This window comes from Colius striatus, chromosome 3 (assembly GCF_028858725.1).
Source record: "Colius striatus isolate bColStr4 chromosome 3, bColStr4.1.hap1, whole genome shotgun sequence".
Classification (NCBI taxonomy): Eukaryota; Metazoa; Chordata; class Aves; order Coliiformes; family Coliidae; genus Colius; species Colius striatus.
This window is the reverse complement of record NC_084761.1, coordinates 50,129,965-50,151,998: the sequence shown is the minus strand read 5'-3', so window position 1 is coordinate 50,151,998 and position 22,034 is coordinate 50,129,965. Positions and strand designations below refer to the sequence as shown.

The window sequence follows — 22,034 nt, the reverse complement described above, 5'->3', positions numbered from 1 at the left end:
TTTGGAATCAGTAGGAATTGTGACTGCTAAGTGCTAAAGTGCTAGTGAGACTTGTGATTTAGAATATGTACAATTTAAAAAAATGTAGTTGTCTGTTTGGAGATCAAAAACTTTTGAGTATTCTTTTATTCATAGAATCATAAAATGGTAGGGGTTGGAAGGGACCTTTAGAGATCATCTATTCCAACCCCCCTGCAAAGGCAGGTCAACCTAGATCAGGAACATGTCCAGGTGGGTCTTGAAGACCTCCAAAGAAGGAGACTCCCTCCCAGGGCAGCCTGTGACACTGCTCCGTCACCCTCACAGTAAAATAGTTTTTTCTTATATTTAAATGGAACTTTTGGTGTTCCAGCTTCATCCTGTTACTCCTTGTCTTGTTATTACATACAGTAGAAAAAAGGGATGCCCCAATCTCCTGACACCCACCATCTAGATATTTGTAAATATTAATGAGGTCTTTCCTGAGTCTCCGGTTTTCTAGACTAATCAGCCTCAGTTCCCACAGCTTTTCCTTGTATGAAAGATGCTTCAGTCCCCTGATCATCGTGGTGGCCCTTTATCAATGCTAATTTAGCCAGATGATCAGCTGAAATACATGATCATTCTTTTAAATATCATCTAAGTCATAGCATCCAGCATGGTAATACACAGAAAATTAGCAGAAAGCAGAAGTCAGTTTATCAGATATCATTCCTAGACCATTTGGATTTGGTATTTTTGGATTAAATTGAGATGTAACAGTTGAAGATTAAAAAATCACTGGTCAGATTTTCTCAAAATTGCTTTCTTTCAAACTCTGAAATTTTTGAAGATGGGAAGTTTGTCTGCAAATCATCCATAATTTCCACTCTCATTTTCAGTTTGTGATGAAAAAGGGAGAAGGACATTATATTCTGAAGTCATTTATGGAAATATGAGTCCTTTTAGAACTCAGATGCACCAGTGAGCTACAGCAGACTGACATCAGATCTCATGCAAGGATAGTAGTCTATAGCAAAAAAGCTCTTTAGTGCTAAGCAAGCTCTTTAGGAAATGTGAAAAAAACAGTAAAGTTTTTGTTGCAGGGGATCGCAGTGAAGTCTGATAAATCATCTGCATTTTTGTTGATCGGAATATTACTTGATTTTATTTTTTTTTCTTTAAACATTTAAAATGCAAACTAAGTTCACTCTTTAACACTGTGATTGTTTTCTTATCTTTGCAGTTTGCCGGGAAGACTCATACCAGTCGATAGTCTCATGTGCTGCTGTAGTACTTACCCCGGTAGAGCCGACAACAGATACAAGGAAAAAAGAACAGATAATAATGCCTGATGTGTCAAAACAGTGAGTTATTAAAAAACATTATCTTTTGCAAGCTCAATTTAAACACCAGGCCAGATTGTTTCTTGTGGATATGTCTATACATCTCTCTGTTTCATCAGTAGTTACATAGGCATTTCCAAAAGCAGAAATTGGCCGGAGGCTAGACTGCTTCTTTTGTTCATTAGCCTACCTTTTTTCTCAGGGCTTTTGGTAATGAGATATATGAGAATGGGCATTTATGCTCTGAGAAATTCGATTTTTAACAGGATTAATAAAGCCTATTTTGTTTAAATAGTTCTTTCATTCTTGCACAGTTTTTCTAGTCGGTAGTTGATTTTTAGAAAGAACACAATTCCTAAAGGCTCTACCCATCAGAGATATTTCATTATTTTTCATTGACGATTTCTGTGATATGAGATATGATGGCATCTTCAAAAGTATGGTAGTGGTCTTCCAAGAAAATTCTGTTTAATGAAATAGACTATAATTTGATAGCTTAAATTAGATGAGAATCATAACCACAGCATGCATAGTAACATTTGTCTTGCAATACCAGGCAAGATGGTTGTTTCTTAACAATTGAGTCCTTGGAGAATGAAAAGAACTTTTTTTAATGAAAAGAAAGCGTAATGTTAGTGCTTTGTCACAACACAAACTGGATCTGTGCAATTTAAGGTGTGGAATACAATTAAAAATGACTGGATAATATGTCCCCTTTATTATCTGGTAGCATTTTTGTTTAGTTTTCCACTTCTCTGGGTACATACGAATTTGTCTTTGAAGTGGTCTCTGAAGTCCTAACTTACATGCCTATTGCTGTAAAAAAAGGAATACATCACTCCAAAAAATCCCCAAACCCTAAAATACCAGTAATGTATTGGATTAGATTAGATTAGATTAGATTAGATTAGATTAGGTTAGATGGGATGTGATCTTGGTATAGATCTATGATTTAAGTTTGTGTCTGACTGTGGTCTCTTTGTCAATCTGGTGATAAACCTGTTTCACGCAGTCTACCTATACTTAAAATTTAACACAGTATATTGCCTGTCATCTAGGTAGTATTGCAATGACTTAATGTTTAAATACTGTAGGGGTCTAATAGTTTTACTGTTTCAGTTGTATGGTGATCTGAATCCTAAGGGATTGGAAAGGCAATGGGCTGTGAAATACTGTGCTGAAATCCAGCGTAATTTTTGTGGTTAGTTCAAATGGCATAGCATGTTTTTGCCTTCACTCCACTAAAAGGCAAGCCTGCACTGTTGTTTGATTGTTTTCCTCTACTATCATCAGTTTCAACATTTCATAATCTCTTACGAATTCAATGTAAGGAGACTCTGGTATCTGTTTAGCATGTGCTTGAAAACTGATTGATACCAGCTCCTACATTTTTTTATCCTTTCACCTTATTGGTAATAGCAAGTATATTAATCTGTTTTCTAGTGTGCTTGCTTTTCTTTTTTTTTTTTTTTTCTTTACACCCTGACTAGTGATATCTTCCAAGTACACAGACTTAAATCGTGCTTATCTTATACACTCAGAAATGTGAGGTCTCAGAAACATGCTCTAACCTCTGCCACTTTTCCAATTTTCAAGTCTGAAAATATGAACTATGGCTCTGGAATTCTTTCAAAAAGAAACAAGTTTATACTTAAACAGATTAAATGTATTTTAACTTCTTCACATGAAACAACATCATTATATTAGTATCTTAAAATATTGGAAAATATTTGCATGTTATTAGAATGGGCAATGAGTACTGTAGACACCTTGAAAGTAATTGTAGAGAGGTGAAAACTTATAGCTTCAAGAAAATCTTGAGCATTGTGAAACATAAGCATATCTTTTATTTCTCTCATTTCATCATGTGCTTTATACATGTAGGTGATTTTCCCCATAACTAGTCTTAATGGAAACAAAACAGATCCCAGTTCCTGTGTCTAAATATCCTAGTGTTATTTGTTTCCAATGTAAACATCAAGCAAGAGGAAGCCCTTGGTCCGTATTGAATTCAACTGACTTCAGTGCAGAGTCCATGTATGGGCTGAGCTGCACAAGTGAATTGTAATTACTTGTATTTTTAATTACCTTTATGGGAAATAACATTAACACTTTGATTTTCTATGCTTATTTTTGCATACCTGAATCGTTTTGACTTATATGTCTCCAAATTAGCAAATCACAGAGGGCTGAGCCGTGGTGAATGATTGAGATCTTATAAAGAGAAGTTGTTGGCTTCAGGTTATTCAAGTTAATAGTATAACTAATGCTTTCTAAAATTACATAAGGAAGCAATGTGTATTGCAAAACAGATAAAATACATATTAATGTTAAACAGTTACAAATAAATAAAAATAATTCTAGTGTAAATAACAGTGGAATTACATTCAAGACCTCCAGGACACAAGAAACTGTGAAGCCTGGCTGAGGAATAAAAGTCTTTAATGTGAATCATATAATATGTGACTAATTACGTTATTTTATTGTAGAAAGAAACTGTTTAGTGACTTTAAATAATATACTGTACTTGCTTAATAGAATTTTATTGTAATTAGCAAAGAATCATACCAGCAGCGGAAGCAGCAAAGCTTAGCGGTTCTTTCAAGTGTCAGTGATTAGATATCAGGATTGGAGGCATAAAACACCAGTTTTTTCCCCCTGTATTTTTTTTTTGGAAGCTCAAAACATTTAGTCAGGAAGCGATTCCTTAGTGATATCTAGGTAATTGCTAACTCTCACGTGCTTGTGCACTGGGCAAAATCTCTACCTAAGTAATTCAACAGGAATGCACTTCACTAATGTGGTAGCCACGAAATAAGTAGAGAAGGCTCTGTCCAAGTGAACATTGTATCTTTAGCAGCCTGGGAGTGACACCTCTGTCACTGGAAGCATAAATGAAGCTATTTAGTGAAGCTATAGCACCTGTAGGAGGAAGATGAAATCCTTACTAGGTGCTTGGGACATTATTCTGTGTTCACTTGAAGGTTAGTAGAGTGCAAAAAGGCTTTGCTGCTCTTCTGTACGTATGCATTTTGGAATGGAGGAATATATCTTACTTTCTGCACTTAGCAAAGCATACTTCCAGTGCTTAGCTAGAGCACTAGTTTGTAGTTTTTGTCCTTCCACTCCGTCAGAGACTGTGATGTAGAAGAACATATAGTCTGAATGTCAGTGTGAGGTCAGGATGTAAATCAAGGAATGTGGACTCAACCTTACTTTGTCCTCTGTGCCCTCCACTGTGTCTAGGTTGTTGCATTAACTTTGTTATATTTTGTAGAAATATAGGATGTAAAAACCTTGTGCTGTCTTAACTTTCTAAGTTATCAAAGCCTCTTTGTGTTAGTCAGTTGCTCTCAGTTTTACAGATGCTAAACCAATTTGAACATTTGAACAGTGTGCTCTGTTTTCATGGTCCTAATTTTAGTCATTCCTATCTGAATTCTTATATAAATAAATCAGCCGCTGGGATAGAGCACAGACATTGAGGAGTCCTCCCTTCCATTTCAAGTTCTTACAAAGGTGCATGGGAAACGAGACGTGGCCCAGGGAACTGGATGTTATGCTTTAAAACAACTTTGCCTCAGCTTCTCTGTTCAGATTGTCAGCTGAAAGCTGGAAAAAGAAGTTTCTCAGACAGAAATGTCTCTGAGCAGACATTGTTCCTCTGCTCTGTGCTGTTTATGTGTAAAGACATAAACCCGTTCATCTGCTATTAGTACTTGAAAACAGGTATAGTAAAATTTGAGTGCATCGTTTTTAATGTATGGGATTTGAAGTTAAGGAAGTGCTTATGTAGTTGATTAGATTGTTGTATTTGGATATGACTGCCCTGCAGTTCAGAATAATGATGGCAACATGTAGCCTTCTAAGCTGGCCAATTTAAAGTTGCTTTGTGCATTTATACTTCAGCAGCCATCACATGTCTGATTTTGAGGGTTTTTTTTAAAGATATTAATTTCTGTTAAAAGTGTTTATAGCCTCAGGTCTTGCGATGTAATGAGCCAGACACAGTAAATTGCCAACTATTTTCCATGTCAGAAATATTTTCCTGAGCTTTAGGGGAGATATCCAGATGAAGATCCTAAGTAAATGATAAGACAAGAGGTAATGGTTTTAAACTAGATTGAAGGAAAAAAAAATTTTACAATGAAGGTGGTGAAACATTGGGATAGGTTGCGCAGGGAGATAGTAGATGGCCCATCCCTGGAAGCATTCAAAGTCAGATTGTACAGTGCTCCAAGCAACCTGATCTAGTTGAGGATGCTCCTGCTAGTTGCAAGAGGATTGAACTAGATGACCTTTAAAAGTCCTTTCAAACCCAAACTACTTTGTGATTCTACTCTATGATTCTATTTAGGATTCAGAATGCTACAGCTGCTTTGGCAGATCTTCAGGCTCTAAAGAGTCAAGTCAGATTTTTTCTTCTGGTAAAGGCATGAATGGGCTTATGGAGTGAGTCTTTTTTTCAATATCCTGTCTGTGCCAAAGCTGTTTAACTTGCAGCTTGCAACTGTGCTTACCTGAGCAAGATTCTTATGCATGAGTTCAAATACATGAGAAGGCTCCTTGGAATCACAACAACTAGCTGAGTGCTCACTGATGGGAAACAGGGTGGTAAGTGACAGGTTTTTACCTGTAATGCCATTCTGTATAGTGCTGCTTAGTACAAATACTCAGTTTGGCATCTAGGAAGGTTTTGTTGCATCCATGTCCTATATTTGCTAACTGCAGGAAGTATATTCCAAAATGTAGCAGGTTTTTTAGTCTCTGAGATCTTGAAGCTGTAAAAACATGATTGTTATGTCTGAAGATACTGGTAGTCTTTTCTGACTCTTTCAGCCTTGCCTAATTCCTTTCAAAAGGAATTTGAACCAAGATGATTGTATATTATTCTTCACTTATTTCAGTTGCAGTTTTTATTTTCTGTTTTCTCTCTCTAACTGTTTTGGTATTTTGATAGATTTTATGGAAGACATTTTTACTTTGGAATTATAGTGCTGTTATTTTACTTCTGTAATTTTTGGTGCTTCTTAGTGGTGACATGAACTGTGGTCTCTAATGCAGCCAGGTTGTCAGGCAGTGGTGCCCACACTGCAAATTTGTGTTTACTTTGACAGTCTGTTCAATAAGACATGTTTTGGTGATGTGAAAAATGAATGTTTTTCAGACTTGCTTCAACAACCTGGTAAAAGATGATTGAACTGTTTCAGTTTCCTGGATAATTGGGATGATACAGTATGAAAGCATGTGTCACACTTTGGGTAATAGAGCGAATATAGGGATGCCCAGTGTGGCTCTGGAATGGCATTGGTTTGAATGCTGTCATTTCAGCTCAACTGAAAAACAAAAGACACATCAGCTAAATTGCAGTATACTTTCCACCATAACATTTTAGAGATAGGTAAAAGGTAGAAGAGGTACAATTTATATCAATTTCTTTAAAGTGGGTACTTAGAAATTGGGTAAATATAAGCGATGTCCTTATGCTGTCAGTAGTCAAGTGTACCATTAAAACTGCTTTGTAAACTACTAGGAATACTATGAGTATTCCTACTTGTGCCAGATATATTCCCTGAATTGCTCAACACTCATAGGTGCTGAATGTCCTGCTCATGGAACAAGCAAGGTCTGTCTCCTGAGGGCACAGGCCAGAATGACAGGGCATGCATACTTCATAGACTCCTTCTTCTGCTTTGCTGCATTACATCCACTGAAAAGCACAATTGTCCTCTTCCCTGATGCTCATGCCATTCGCAGGACCTTTCAGCCCACTGTTTTATAGCCCTTTACTGGTAGATTGAAAGACTGCTGAAACACATTAATGTGTCACACACAATAGGAGATTTTGATGTGCTGTCTCCTCCTCACACCTGTGAAAATTAGTCATGAGTGCTACCCATCTCTCAATTGTCAGGACAGATGCAAATATTACTGGTAAGGGGCATAACCCACCTATCACGTGGCAGGCCAACTGGAAGGCTGGAAATTGCAATAGATACATGTGGGAAGGTAATTTCCAAGGTACAGTATGATGTTTGACTTACTTTAGACCCTAGTGAACAAATGGGTTTTACATGTTACAGATACCTATCCTTAGCTACGGTATGTAAAGGTCTTCTGAAGTACATGGGATGTACTGACTATATCTGATATCAGTTTCCTTAGACAGAGTTATGCTTAATGAAACAAAGGTATTTTTATAATTGAAAAAAACAAACATTTATTTGAAAACTATTTTCTGCTTAATTTTTGAATCTTTAATCTTTCCACTGACAAGAAGAGCATACTACAAATATATAACTCTGGCTACTACTATGCAAAGAATTAATAAATACACAAAACATAATCAAGGTAAGAAACAACAAATTAACTCTTTGTTTAAAGGGACTACTAAACTGTTACATTTGATTAAAACCTCATTTTTTATTATTCTGATTCCCCATCCCTCTGCAATAAAATAGAAAAACCAAACTGTAGCCCACGGCCATAGCAATTCCACTGTCTCCTTGTACATTCTGTATTGCTTTTTGCACATAAGGGGAAAATGAGTTATTTTGCTCTACTCATGTCTTCTCTGAAAAGGGAAATATTTCAGAAAATAAGAAAAATGTAATATTTACCCTTCTTTTATTGTCTACAATCTCCTAACCCTAACTAGCTGAACCTCCAACCTGACATAGCCTCCTGTCTAGGCTGCTCAAATTGGTAACCTCTTTCTGCTTGCCTTGAGGAAAAACAAAACAATAAACCAGACTCTGATGTTTCTGTTTGTTGTGTTTTTTTTTTTTTTTCTCTGTGAGTGGCCACTGGGAAAATATGAGAATGATTTTGTACAAACAATTATAAAATAGATAACAGTTGTGCAAGGGAAATATAAATGCACTGCAAAGTGAATATGGAAGAAACTTTGTATCTTCATGGGAGCATCATCAGTTCTTACATTCCTTCTCAGTCACAGCAGCTAGTAATTAATAGGCAAGATTGATGGGAAAAGGTGATTAAATATCTTAGGCAATTGTTTGCAACTAAAGGATTAAGAAGTTTTGTGAAGCACAATGTGATCTTTAGTTGCAAATGTTGAATACTCTGTTTTGTGAGAACCACAAATTGTAATTGCAGCAGTTAGATTTTCATTTTTTGTAGTTCAGGTCCTGTATTTTCCTATGTGGTGGTGAATAATGCAGGAGGCAGAGGAATGATGGCAATTATCCTATGGAGGAAAGGCATCATGTAGATTTTTATCTATAGCTCTGCTGAGAAAGCTCCATCCTTTGCAAGTATGGTCATTATTTGGAAAGCTTCCTCTTCCCTCTGAGGAGAGACCTTTTTTCAGCTTTGCTGAAAAATGCTGTCTCTGAGCTCCAAATGTTAAAAATTCTCATTGAACTTCTTGAGTCAAAATAGCTACTGTAGTTTACATTACCAGAGAGTATGATCAACGTTTCATTAAAGCGTTGGACTGTACAAACTAAGGACAATGCAATTACAGTCATCTTCCCCTGCTTCAGCAACAAGCAATGGACAATATAACTGCATTAACAACTACAATTTCTTAACTAAATGTGAAGTCATTATAAGAAAATCCTTGTCACTAAATCACAGGTACATTTAGTAGTACAAATCTGATTTAGCCTGAAGCAAGAATAGAAGATCAGTTTGTCCATTCACATCCCTAAACTTATATACCCTTGTTGATACTTTAATGTCTTTCTGCTTTTGGCCATCACTCTAATAAGAATGTTCTTCAGAGTATCCATTTATGTATCAAACTCAAGATAATATTTTCATTCCTAGATTAAATTAAAATTGTCACAGTCAAGTGTATATTTTTTTCTTCTCTGTGAATCATCACATTCTTCATTGGACACTTCTGCGATACTGGAACTTTTAGTCACCAGATTTGCTCATCTTTCATGTCCAGAAATTTCCCAAAAAGGAATACAATATAAGTAATTTTGCAGTATTTAATTAGAAATACTGAAAAGATGCCAGTTGTCACACAGATAGATATATAAAGGTGGGTGTTTAGGATACATTTTATTCAAGAGTGAAAATTTTATCCTATGCATACTGCACTGTATACAAATTTCTGGTTTATTTACATTAGTGAGAAGTATGAATCAGACCACCAACATCAACTGAATCCCAAAGTGGCAGCTTAACATTCAGTGGCCAAGAACTCTTCTAAGCTAATGGCCCTGAGTAGTCATTGCAAAATATTCTTGGCATATACACTGCAATTGGAGCAATGAACCAAGAGCCACAGTTAGGAATAGGTAGGACATTTTTTTGAATTTTAATTTTTTGCTGAGATTTTATTGTCTGTTGAAATGGGAATGAGTACATGTATATCAAGATTCCTTTACCTTTGGGACAAGAGATGTGGTTAAAGTGAAAAAAAAAAAAAATCTTACGTGGTTCTGTGAAAAAAAATGGATTGTTGTAGGCAATGCAGACAGAGAGATTCTAGGAAGCTGAGCCACTGAACAGCCTTAGGCAATTGAACATCAATTATCTTATCTAGAGATCCACATCTGAAGAGTTACTGTTCAAAATCATAGCATTAGTCACTTACAGGGTTCTTTATTTTAATAAAATGATGATATTTTCCCTTATTCTACATGGCAACTGCCTAAACCCTGTAGAGCATACCCATCATCTTCTAACATGGCTGTACAAAGCCACATAATATATTTCTGAGCCAGAGTTACAGTTACACGTCGAAAATTACTCACTCATTTACTTGAGATTAAAAAAAACAACCCCAACGTTCCCTGTGGTAAACAGACTTAATTTTCATCCAGTCTAAATGAATGTGTAACATAGACATGCAGAATAAACATTGTTACTCCCTCAGCTTACTGTATTAAAGGAAATCTGAGGGATTTTTTTAGTAAGTACTTATTCAAGGGGCTGGAAGAACCTGATTTTGAGTCAGTGCAATGAAATTGCGAAGCAAATGCTGTATTCGTACTGTCTGGTTTTTTTCATCATTTGAAAAAAAAAAGCCATTTTTATGATAATCTAAGCATAAAGTTAGTTCATGTGCATTTATATTGTCTTATGGTTGTTAAATTTGTCTTTCAGTAGTCAATTTTTGTAGCATAGTGCAGCAACGGGAAAGGCGATGTTAAATCCCATTGTTAACCTCAATGCCTGGCTTTGCCTAATGAGAATTTACAATTGCTGTGAGACTTCACTGAAGTAAGGTGCTTTTAAAGTACGGAACTGAGAGCTATAGGAGAAAGTCCATTTATTTCAAATGGGGAGAAAGAGAGAAGCGCCAGCTGTACCCTTTTATTCTTTTTTCTTGTCTGATAGTGTCTCCAAAATCTTGAAAGGATACAGAAGTTATGTTGCTGTAAAATTAGGGCAATAGTATTTGTTAAACTTGACTTCTTTGACTCAAGTTTGCACAAAATGAAGTGGAAGCACTTAGTTTTACTTAACAACTCCAGAAACAGAATTATACTTTCTGGTATGCAAGAGCATTGGCTGTTGCTAAACTGTAATTAAAAGGTTTGGATCTATACCTTTGTGCAGGAGAAGTATCACTCTGAAGTAGCATTCTCTAAATGCTAAAGAGGTGGGGGTGGAAGGATAGAAGAGACCAGGGGATAGTTTGTTTTGTAATTTAGAAGTCTGCGTATATTAAAGTACAACCTTTGTTCTTACAAATTAGATTCCAAAGCATAATTGCAGCTCAAATATAAAAATTAATCAGCTATGTTATTACTTTTGAACAATTAAAGCATCATAAAATGCAAAACAAATATAAAGGAAATACGCTTGTACAAGTAATGCTAGCATTGCAAAGTACTTAATTTGGTTAGATAAATGTATTGTAGATTAAAACTAGAAAAAATAGATGAAGTGCAAAGCAGAAATAGATTTGTTTCACTTTCACAGTAATTTGATAATATCTCCGAAGCATAACAAAGAACAGCATTTCTTGGCAGTTTCTTACTGTCATTGGAAGGTGGGGGAAAGGAAGGATGGCAGGGAAAAACTGGATAGATTTGCATTTATGATTGCAGGGTATGGCTGTTGGACTATTCCATGCTGCTTTATAGCTCATTGTATGCTTCCACTGAAAACATTGTCAGATATTCTTTTGAATCTGAAAACCAAAAGTGCTGTGATGGTGATGCTGTTGATTGATTTTACTGGGGAGTTTTCTAAACCATGTATTATGCAGAACATTTCTAAAAACCATAATTCTGTGCAGTGGCTGTATTAGTGTTAGCTTTGTTAGAAAATACACCACTCTGTTTCATATTATTGTGACTTAAATAGGAATTCTGCTGGAGTGAACTTAAGTCCAATCAGTATACTGCTTAAAAATAAAGAAAATGCTTCTTGGTGGTTCAAGTTGAGATATTATTTGCGTCCTAGAAGGAATGAATTATGTGAAAAAAATATGCATACCTGCACAGTGTGTTTCAAATCCCATCAATGGGATTTCACTTTCTATTTTGCAAAACTCAGTGGGGAGAGATGCTCCAGAAGTATGTATAATCTAAATATCAGTATTTCCAAGAGCACAGTTTTTGCTCTGTTTTGCAGAGTTAAAAAGAGATATCAGAGAAAGGGGAGAAATAATTTAAAGAACATTCTCCTTACCTCTCTCCTCTGCCCCCAGCTTCAGTTTGTTTTGTTCTTATTTTTTCACGTAGGTAGTGAAGACATAGATGCAATATCCCTCTTGCTCTTTTGTGCACATTTTCAGTGTACTTAGCCCTAGGAGCAGGGATTTTACTAATCAATCAAAATTTATGTTTACACTGAATATTGAATAAGTTGTGTTTTATTTGAATGGATTTCTTGATAGCAGAAACAGAAGGCTATGGCTAAAAAGGTGAAGTGGTACCGTACCGCTGCTCTTTTTCTCCTCTTGTCCTTCTGGCTTTTTCAGACACTACAATGGCTGTGTCAGATACCACATGAGAGATATGAGACAGCTACAGCATAAAAAACCCCAAAAGAGGCAAGCTGGGAAACGAGGAGGTAGGAGGCAGAAGAGATAAAAGTGAAAGGACACTACATCAACTCATTACGGCACATGCAACATTGATGCACTTGAATTGAGACATAAATTTGCAATTATATTGCAATAAAGTTCAGCTGTAAAGACAAAATATTGTACAAAGCAACAATGAATTTAAAAGAGCTGAATGCTGTAAAAATTATCTGTACAGTTATGAAGCACGTACAGAATAAAATTTCTTCCTGCTGTACTGCAGGAGTAGGGTTAAGCTGCGTTATACTGAGATCAATTGTGCAAGCTGCTTTTGGTAAGTAGTAGCTGCAGTAGCCATCATGTGAACAGTTCACTGATGTTTGTGAGAGAAGAATTATTTTTCTTTTCTTTTACTATCCTATACCTCCAAGTATTTTCTGTGCATTCTGCACCAGGTTTATTTACTAGGTCTTTTTGTCTATGGTAGGATTTTACTCCAGTTGTTATGATTACAAATGGTTTGCTTTTGGTATTTTATTCCTCTCTTTATCATCAGGTGATGGAAATATGTAACAGCATGTATTGCAAATATATCCACCTGTTAAAAATACAGATTTAGAGCTTCTGTCACAGCAGCCACCAACACCTACTTGTGTACAGCTTTAACAAATATCTCCAAAAATGAGAAGGAAAGTCAGAGGCCAGTGCTTGTGTCATAACTGTGAGGTGGCTTTTTCAGAAGCGTGTTCCATTTATCAACGTATGGCATAGAATACAACCTGCAACTCTCTCACTTTTTTTTCTCCAAGATGAGCTGTTTTATATGTTCACTGAATCCCTGAGATCCCAGGAGAATTCCTGGCATGAGCAGGGCAAGTAGGAGGAGGGAAACATTGATAAGAGATGACTTGAAACGAGCTATTGGGAAAAATCAAGGGAAGCACAGGCAGGAGAAAAAGGATAGCATTGACGTAAACTCTTCCATGTTTTAATCAGTCATACTTATAACCTATGCTCTTGGTAAAACTGTCTATCATCTCTGTGTTTGTTTATACAAAAAGCCTACAGAGTTTTCACCCAAAAGTATGATAATGTTCATCTAAATGTTATACTGACCTACTCATCTATCCCCAGCCCTTTAGTCAGAGTTCTTGATACTGGTTTTTCTGGGGTATTCCAGACCGATTTCCAAATGCGTTTTTATTTGGTCCAATTGTATAATACATGTCTTGATACACAGTTTTAGTATATGCCCAGGTCACTGCTTTGGAAGATACTGAGTTGAAAAGGTCTCATCTATCCTGGCAGTAATAGGTGTGGCAGTGACAGAGTCCTCAAATGAGCCACAAAGCATCCTGTAGTAAACATCATGAGGACCAAGAATGAAAAGCATTCTTTTATTTTAAAAGGCACTTCTTGTAGTTTTGATTGCATCAATCTAAATGTCTCATACCCACAGTTTAAAGGCTGAAAAGGAGAAACAAAAGTTATTTTTGACAGATGAACTAAGTGGTAAGATGGTGCCAAGTGGCTTTTTACTGTTTTGATCTTTATTTTTGTAATCTTATCTTTATCTGAATCTAATGTTGTAATCTTATTTTTCTATTCCTTATCTGGACATGAATAAATAGAAGTTATTAATAGCTTTGTCTGGGATAGAATCTAGATAAGTGTTTTCAGAGAGATAGTCTAGAAAAATGTTGCTGTGTTGATTATTGTCAATTCTGACAAAGTATATTAGAGCACTCTAAAATGTGTCATGTACCTCCATAGGTAAATACAAAGCTCCTCATTTTCTTGTCCAAGAACAGTGCAGTCTATTTGGGATAACTACGGGTGAGTGAGAAATCACAGATGTTTAGAACCAGAATTACCATATTTTCTAATTCTTGTGCTGGTTTTTGGGAGCAAATATACATAAAAATAGCATACAAAATGTATTTGATATTAGATGGTCTTGAAATGGAGCAGTGCAAGTGTGATGTGTAATGATAACTAATATTTAAAATCGTTTTCAAGTTCTTTACTTTTCATCTGTTCTGCAGTTTAAAATTACACACTGCCATTAAATTTCAGAAAGTAAATACAGTGCTAATATAAGCCAGATGATTTTATTTATTTATTTCCAGCTTTGTGCTATCTGCATGTTTATTCTTCAGGTTTTTTTTTAATGTGATACTACACAATAAAGTACATGAAATAATTTAAATTCTAAATTATTGAAAGTGAACTTGGATGTATAATGAATGCCTGATAAACTGTAGGGAATCCATAATTTAGATGGCAACAGAGCACGATGACTCCAATGACAATAGTAGATTATACTTGAAAGGCAACAGTTAAATATATAAAATAGAATGATTTTTGGTTACTATGGGAACCATTAAAGAAAAGTTTTCCAGCATTACAAACAACAGTATGTATACACTGTGTGATGTTCTTCTGAGTCAAAGAAGTTATGAAAGCTTTCCAAGGAAAAGACTAAATAATATGAAGTGTCTGAAGCAAAATCTTTTAAATATCTCTTTAAAATATGTCAATATTTTTTGTCTTCCCTCTTCCTACTTTCCCCCCATTTTTCTGCCGCTGATTTCTGGAGTCAGAGTTTTGAGTTGTGTAGCAAAAAGTGCTTTGCCAAGAGTGTTAGTGAGTGAAGGAGCAGTGTGGTTGAGTTGGGACCATTTATGAGAGATCCAGTATTATCTTATGACTTTTTCCTAAACCAGAGTGTCTGAACTGTAGCTTCACACTTTCTTTGGCATACTTTTGTCTTTATTCTCTCAACCTGGAAATAGTGAATACCCAAACTAGAGGAGGAAGTAGGGAAAATTATCAGCTCTATATTTATTGAAGCTTAATTAAGTGCTTTTAGATAGAATTGCTCAGCCACATTATGCATGTTATACTTAACACCTCACTTAGCAATATTATTAACTTTTTTTTTCTTTTTTTGACTTTAAACATTTTTATCTATATGTAATTTTTATATTTTTTAAAAATAATGAATATCAGATGGGGGAATACTTATAGCAACAAGTCTGCAGGAGAGAAAATATTAAATAAAAGCATTTAAAATGACTTTTATATTTGTTCTACATAATTCTTTATTATATTTATTGAGGAACTTTAAAGCTTAATCATCAGGAACTCTCAGTCCTTTTCTGAAACTGGCACAATCTACAAAAGCTAGGAATATCTGGAATTTGTTCTCTTGGAATAAAGGAAACTGTAGCTGAAGCCAGTTAACATGCTTAATCTCATGATATGACAATGATTTTTACAAGAAGGAGATTTGATTTCTTTTAACAGAAATAAACTGGAAAATACATTATCAACTATTATTTAAATATGAATTAAACAATACAGTGTTATTTCTATGCATCTCTTTCAGACTCTAGGTACAGTAATGTGTTCATGTTGAACCCAGCAGTTACATAAACTGCTAAATTTGTCTCACTTGTAAAGTGAGTGTCTACCTTTCAATGCTAAGTACTGTACAGCTTCTTTATATTTAGTACTGAAGGTTGAGAGCTGTATATTGAGAAACACGTATTTAGGGGCACTAAGGATATATACTAAAAAATACCAGCTTTTGTTTTGGATGTAAGATTTATTCTAAGATTGATATGCAGCATTTTTCATAGCTTGTATTGTTGTTGAAAATGCTTCTGTATTGTTATTGAGAGCTAGGACTAACCAACATATGTGTACAATCACAAGTGAGGAGAAAGTCTCTAGTTTTAGACTCATTTCTCCCAGTTTGGAACGTTTATTATGCCTGTGTGTGCAGTTCCTATTCTCTTACAAGTCACCTTTAGAAAGTGAGGAAGTGTTATATATCTTGCACCCATAGTGAAGATTTCTAGATTCTGCTTTTTGGAGAGAAAACACATTTCTTCGTTGACCTTGACATTTTCCTCCATGAATTTGGGAGGATTTGGGATTTGGGAGCTGTGAAGCTAGTAAGTTGTGTTACAGATGGTTTTGTGCTGATGTCTCTCTGTTAGTAGTCCTCTGTGAAATTCCCACCGAGAACCGCTGCCGAGGCCATACGTTCCAAAAGTGTAGTTGCCATGATTATTGTGTGCTGCTTCATTAGCATCCTGAGCCTGTTCAAAGCCGTGTTGAAAAGCTGATGAAATTGCCTTTGATGGGAATTGAGACAAATCTGTTGTGCTGCCTGCAGACAAACTGCTACCAGAACTGAAATGAGTTTTGGACTTGGCATTAACTATTTGAAATACTTTCTTGTTGGAGCCCTGTTTCCCATTATTTAGCCTGGTAACATTACTGATAGTCAGGGAGCAGAACAGTGAGTGCAGGCACTGCTCAGCATGTCTGAGCTGCAGTCTGTACATGAATGGAATGAGCTGGGATATTGTACTTCCTCTGGCAGGAGAATAGTTTTTGTAGCACTGTCAGAAAACAAGGGCTCTTTTTCTTTGCTTGTTGACAGTTGCTTTAAAGATGACCACAGAACATGTCAAAAAAAGTAATAAAAGACAGACAGGATCTCTAGCTTTAGACAAGAGAAGATAATGAGTCCATTTTTATAGATTGCTTTCCTCACTGTGATTGGAGAAAGCTAACTCGAGCTTAGCCATTGCTACACCTTAATAAATACAGTTACAGGTACTCCAGTGATTTTGGGCAGTTGATATGTCATAAAATTATTAGTTTCTTTTTGCTGAAGTAAAATCATCCTTCTCTCTGTTATTATTATCGGTGGCATTGGCCTGATATACCCCATTTACCTGTTTTCTAAAATGACCTTTGCAAAGTAAGTTAAGGGCAAACCAAATCTTTCAGAAAGCTTACTTTTCTGCATTGTTATTAACACTGACTGTGGAGGAAGTGTGCCTCTGTAGAAAGTCTGGTAGAGTCATTCCTATGGGACCAGCTAATTAATTTCAGATTTTTAATCTTATCTTAAAAACAGGTATTTATGATTTTTGTACATATGCTTATGTGATAGAGTTACTTTTCTATGCTGCAGTTTGCTGACAGCCTGGCTTAGGTGAAGGAAGCTATTTTTCTGAATCTGAACTAATTGTCCTTAGACTTTGAACACTTTCTAAAATATTTTTGAAATTTATCCTCCTAATTTATTTATAATGAAATAAAGGCAGTGGTACATAACCAAAACTAAGAGCAGAGATTATAAATGAGTTTACTTAATTATACATCATACTTCCTTGTGATCATCTTCAAACCAGTTGCTGTTTGAGGCAGGCAAAATTTCAAATTTGTTAGGGAATATGTATAAGTGATGTATCTTTGGAGGTATTTCATTGACCACACATGGGATTCATAAGGGTCAATTTTGTTACCTCTGATTTCTTTATACTAGGATAAAACCAGAATAATGACATACATTTAGGGAATTCCTGTTAATGCAGAAAGAAATTAATCTAGCCATTTGCTGCATTTTCATTGGGGAGCATGGGAAGAAATATATCACACAAAATGGGATACCTGTGCCATCTACATTAGATTCCTATGTACCTTGCCAATAAATCAGGCTGTCTGAAGCAGTTGCATTTCTTATCCTCAGAGGTGCCTTATCTCATAACAATGAAGCTGCAAGACATTTCTTGAAGAATTAATATATGCAACTATGTCTGTAGGTGTCAGTGGTTCAATGCAATGTCATGGCAAGAAACCTTAAAATAGTTCCTGAGCAACCTTCCTTGGACCTCAGAAACAACAGTTAACCTAGTATTTTCTTGTTTGCTCATTAGTTTGACTGAAAAAAATGAGTTTTTTAGCTTGAATGGAATGCTAGCTAAATTGATTGCACTATGTCTGTGTATCACTGTTGACATAAGTAAATGGTTGCATACTGACAACTAGCTACCTGAAAATGATAGCAGATTCATTACTTTTACAAAATTTTTTGGGATTGATACAGTTGATCAGTGTTTGTGATGCTTTTGTTAAATATTATATAGATTTCTTTTCTTTTATGTTGTAGCCTTCTATAGATTCTTCATTGATGTTGGAGGGGAAGTTCTTTTGCATCTATCATACTGGTCAATGCATCATGTACATGTTATTCATTGTTGATGATGAGTGGAAGAGCACATGTTAATCTTTGTTCAGTCATCATGATTCTGTTGCAAGAGGGGTTAGCTCTAGATCATTTTGATAGAGCGGCTGTTCTTTGTGAGGCACCTAATCTTGAATCTGTGCTTGCTTACATTAAGGCATTATTTTCTAACAGGCATATATATTTTGTGATTAGGATTGCTACTGAAAAAAAATGCACTTCAGCGCTGTCTATCCTGTGAATGCTGATGAGCAGAGAGCAGGTTTGCTGTCTTGCTATCTACTACTCAGGTTTCTTGGGGTTATGAATCCCATTGTATATTGATGACACAGAGATAAACTTGCTCATTCAAGCACACCCATGAAAAATTCATGTCTGTTCTAAAAATCTGTCACCTTGCATGCATATTGGTGGCTGCATGAGCACATCACATCACGTATTGGTCAAAGGCTATGTTTTTTTTTTTAAATTTTATTTCACAATGGCTGTATCCATCTGCTAATGCAAAAATAAAGAAAAACCTTGGGTCAGCCAAAATTTGTAGGCATATTTTGATTGAAGATCACGCCCATCCTGAGGTTGCTGCTTCCTCCAGATAGTGATGAATTAAGATAGTTAAAAGTAGGAACTTTAAACCATGAGTTATATAGCTAGGTAAGTACAAAATGTGACAGCTGTTATACTGTCTTGAAAAGACTAATTACAATCTCCCTTCCCATTTCTTATGTTAATGCAAATACACTGGTAAAGGAGTTGAACAGTTGAGATTCGCTTTGTAGACTTTAATTTCCTGACATTAAAAGGTCTCTGTACTGAATTATAAAATGCTGAATACTACACGGTGCTGTCTTTGCCCAGTAATTTATATTGCCCAAGAGTAGTACTATTGCTCTGACTTCCAAAAACCAGTAGAGAGAATGTGTGTCATATATACCTGTGCTTGTAAAATTGGGGCCTTTAGCATGTATGAATAGTACCTTTTTGAAATCAAGTAACTGTTGATTTTTGACTCCTATCTTGGAATATTTTGTTTTGGTGGTGGTATTTTTTTTGCTAAAATACAATGACTAGGTGAATTAGGACATTGAAAAGTCAACAGTGTTTGTGGGGGCCAGTTGGATTCACACACTTTTGATATTTAAACACTGCAATAAAGTGAGAAAACATATAGAAGCAGAAAATTTTAAAATTCTTTTCTGTATAACTCCCATGTCTGAAAGTCACAGATTTTGATGAATCTTACATAAAGTGTAACATACAGAATCAGACAGAATCTCAAGGGCTGGAAGGGAGCTCAAAAGATCATCTAGTCCAACTACCCTGCCAGAGCAGAACCACCTAGAGTAGGTCACACAGGAACTCTTCCAGGTGGACATTGAATTTCTCTAGAGAAGGAGACTCAACAACCCACCCGGACAGCCTGTTCCCGCGCTCCATCACCCTCACAGTGAAGAAATTCTTCCTTGTATTTCTTTGGAACCTCTTGTGTTCCAGTTTATTCCCATTGCCCCTTGTCCTATTGGACATCATTGAGAAGAACCTGACTCCATCTTCCTGACACCTGTCCTTTACATATTTGTAAACAACCATAAATTCAGTTTTTATCTGAAGACAGAAAGTGTTATAATGAAGTTAATGTATTTAGAAATTCACTGCAGTGCTATGAAGACCTGCATACTTACTCAAATTTAAGCAAATGATTGGTCCATTGAAATTTAAGCCTGTGCTTAAGTCTTTGGGGCAAAGCTGTGATATCTTGTCCAGTGTTCTTTTGTTTAGTAAAGCAAACTGGGAGATGTCTGTGAAATAGAAGCACTTTTGCATGACAATATTTCAAGAACTTTAGAAAATCAAGTACTGAAAACTGAAAGAAAAACAGAAATGAAAGATAAAAGTCTTATTTCCAATGGAACTAGTCAGAAATTTTCAGCTATTCAATGGTAAGTTACAGAGGACTATGCTATAATTCCAACAAGTAAAGAATGTGTCCTTTTAAAGAGTGGACTCTTTTCATTTTGAATAATTGAAACTATTTCTTTCTTTTGAGGCAAAGATTGTAGAGAAAAAAAATCTTTACACCATTTAACCATTAAATTTGGTGATCTCGTACCTTTTCTGTCCCTCATTATGTGCACATTTAAAATTCACTTTGGATATTAATCATACTTAAAAATCCATTTGCTACCCATAGTGATTTCACTGGGGAAGACTGAAATCTTTCAAGGTAATGGAGTTCTACCTAAGTATTAGTTATTATATGATCAAGATTTTACTTCTTCCAGATAGGCATGCTTAATCTGGATCCCAACTGCTTCTGATGGATAAAGATTCCAAATCACAGTTTTAAAAAGGAAGTAAGTTATTTCCAGTGTTCTAATTGAATCAGGTACTAGCTCTACACCATGTACAGAAGATTTCCCAGGCAAGTACAGCCTTCTCAGGCTCCAAGCCTTGTTCATTGTGCTTTAGCATTACACTGAAACCTTCCAGCAGGGAGCAGGTTTAACCTGCCGTATTTAAGTCTATCAGAGCATTTAGGGAAAGATTTCTACATACGTGCTCCAGCAGCACCCCGAGTTTGTGCAGCATCTACTTGCACCATTGTTACTTTCAGCTATGGATGATAAAAAATGAGGTTCATGCCTTCCATATTCCACTATCTTGCTCATCCCAGCCCCACTCTGAAATTAGGATACAACCACCCAGCAGTTTTCTCCAGCATCACCCAGGAGAAGAAGCCTTTTTTTACCAGCAGATATGCTTCAGGAGTTTTTTGCTCTCACAGTCCTAATCCCTAACCAAGGACTACATTGCTGATTTATAATTTTGAGCTTCAAGGAGTTGCTTTGATGAGGACGTGGTAACAGATGTGCTTTAAATCGATTAACATGTTTTTGGGATACAAGGTGTAGCACCAGTTGTTGTTTACAGTATCTACTGTTCTCAAAGATTTATGTTGAGGATTTTGAGGTGCTGAAAAATGATGTTGAAAGTTTAGCATGCTACACTAGATGTTAGTAAGAAGTGACATTTTTGTAAGAACCTATCCCTGATAGAACCTATCCCTTTTAATATTTCCTATGTAAAACTAATCCTTCTGTGACAATCATTAAAACAAATCTGAACTCATTAGGAACAACCATTAAAATAAATCTCAACTATGAGCAAGTCGCAATAATCATTAAAGGAGATGTCAAGTCATTAGGAATTTTGGTATACAGACTGAAAACAGAAGATGAGGACATTTTAAAAGGAAAAAAAATCACTGAAAGCACACTCATCTAGCTGCTAAATCTCCTTATCTGTCCTTATTTTCTCGTCTACCTGCTGAATTCTGGGTTAAACGTATTTGTAGTCGTGCGTAAGGATGCTTAGCTGATTTTTTGTGCTTCTGTGTTGAAGAGAACCACAGAAATATCAAGTCAAGTTGGGCCAAAATCTTGTGTATGGATACAGTTCCATACAGTGGAAACTCAGAAGTTCCATGTGTGTTCATTATTATAGCATGAACGTTATCTTTTCTGTTAAAAGGAAGTTACTGACAATTTATAGGTACAGCTTTTATTAAAAAAAAAAAAAAAGTTTCAAAAATTCTATTACATTAAAATCATAAAATGTTTTTTAGTCACTCTAGATCAAAATCTTCTCTGAAATACAGTGTTTATATTCACCACATATTAAATTCACCTCCACTTCATACATACTTGAACTGCTGGTCATT

At 35.7% G+C, this 22,034-nt stretch overlaps 1 protein-coding gene across 2 annotated transcripts in view; it reads left to right on the top strand.

Moving 5' to 3' along the window:
• The window catches only part of CCSER1 (coiled-coil serine rich protein 1), a 690,264-nt gene that overhangs the window by 172,046 nt on the left and 496,184 nt on the right, over positions 1-22,034 (top strand). For both annotated transcript variants that reach the window (XM_061993283.1, XM_061993284.1), the window contains exon 5: positions 1,205-1,325. In XM_061993283.1, coding sequence (XP_061849267.1) covers positions 1,205-1,325 — 121 coding nt within the window. The remainder of the gene's footprint in view (positions 1-1,204; positions 1,326-22,034) is intronic.